Consider the following 1,457-nt stretch of genomic DNA (forward strand, 5'->3'; position numbering starts at 1 on the left):
TATGTTTTTTCAAATTTCCATTCAAAAACCATTCCCAAATCAAATCACCATTCCATGGATGGTAGCCGGTATGTCGTCTTTCTATTTCTAATTTAGAAAGAGTTTTGTGAAATATAGAAGATTCAAATAATGTCTTTAAAATGTTACCATTATCTGTTATAATACTTAAACTTTCCAAATTAATTAATTGCTTAAGTTGGAATAAATAAACCAGATTCCAACATGGCAACAAATCCTTCATGCAATTGCATTCCCCAATCAGTTTCCGATACAGAATCTCTCATAAATTTACTATTTTGAAAACAATCCCTTCCTTCACATTCCAAAGTCAATGAAGATTGTTTAAATTTTGATCGGATCGTTGAACACGAATTACACATAGATATCCAAGCCTTCACTCCCGACATGTACGGAATCAAGTGAAAGAGAAAGATATCAGAAGGTAAATGTTGCAACATTTTTTAAAGTATTTTTAGATTGGTGGCAATTCTTGGAAACTCAATGAGAAATAAAGAAGTGTGAGTTGCAAGTTTCAAAAATTGCAACCGGCATTTCCATACTTTATTGTTTACAATAAGTATTGAATTTGCTGAAACGTCATCCTGTGAGAATAAAGTTTTTTATGACATTTAACAATAATTCACGGTTCTTTCAACTTTTGTTGGTTCGCAACATTTTGCAACATTTCAAATTCCAGCGCCAAAAAGAAAATTTAAAAAAAAAATGCAACAACGACCTAATTCGTACCAAGTCGTGTTCGATCTTTCGGAAGATGAAGAGGAGGAAAATACATTTTCAAAGGCTAAAAAGATCATTTCATCACCACCTAGCCTCGATCCAGAAATAAATAGTAAGAAGAGAAAAAGTTCTGTGGTTTCTTCCAATGACGAGGAATCACCATCATCAGGTTCGGAAAAACAAACAAATTTTAAGAAGGTAAAACAGGATAATAGATCGACTATACATAAGAGTATTGATAGTTTTCGGAAGATGAAAGAGGCTGGACATTCTGCTTCAAAGGTTAGTCATATCTCTGTGATATCGGATAGTAGTGATGAGGAGAAAAGTCCTCCTTCAAATAATTCTGCCATATTAATATCATCTGATGAGGAAGACGATGATGTTGATTCTTCTGTACAACATATTCTTAATTATAGAGGCCACCATGCATCGAGTAGTAATGTTAAATCTAGTCCTAGTAGTAGTAAATCAAAGCCTGCTAAAGCTAGTAGTAGTAAAGCGGACAGTGAAACAAAATACACAGTTCAAACATATCTGAATTTTAAAAAAAAGAGAACGTCACGACAGGATACAGATTCTGACTCTGAAGAGGATAGAGTAGTTTCTCCTGAAAAAGTTTCGAGAATTTTAAGGAAAACTCGAGAGAAGAAACTTTCGGAAAGAGAATTGGAAGACTTTATTGTTCATGAGGATGAGGACGAAGAAGAGGAAGAAAG

General features: G+C 33.7%; 1 protein-coding gene across 1 annotated transcript in view; it reads left to right on the forward strand.

Moving 5' to 3' along the window:
• The window catches only part of NAEGRDRAFT_76227 (uncharacterized protein), a gene marked incomplete at both ends in the record, with an annotated part of 7,032 nt that extends 5,676 nt beyond the window's left edge, over positions 1-1,356 (forward strand). The window contains one exon of the mRNA XM_002668805.1: positions 752-1,356. Within this exon, the coding sequence (XP_002668851.1) occupies positions 752-1,356 (605 nt within the window). The remainder of the gene's footprint in view (positions 1-751) is intronic.
• Between the last annotated feature and the right edge of the window lie 101 nt (positions 1,357-1,457).

The sequence above is a fragment of the Naegleria gruberi genome, assembly GCF_000004985.1.
Source record: "Naegleria gruberi genomic scaffold NAEGRscaffold_98, whole genome shotgun sequence".
NCBI classification, from domain to species: Eukaryota; Heterolobosea; class Eutetramitea; order Acrasida; family Naegleriidae; genus Naegleria; species Naegleria gruberi.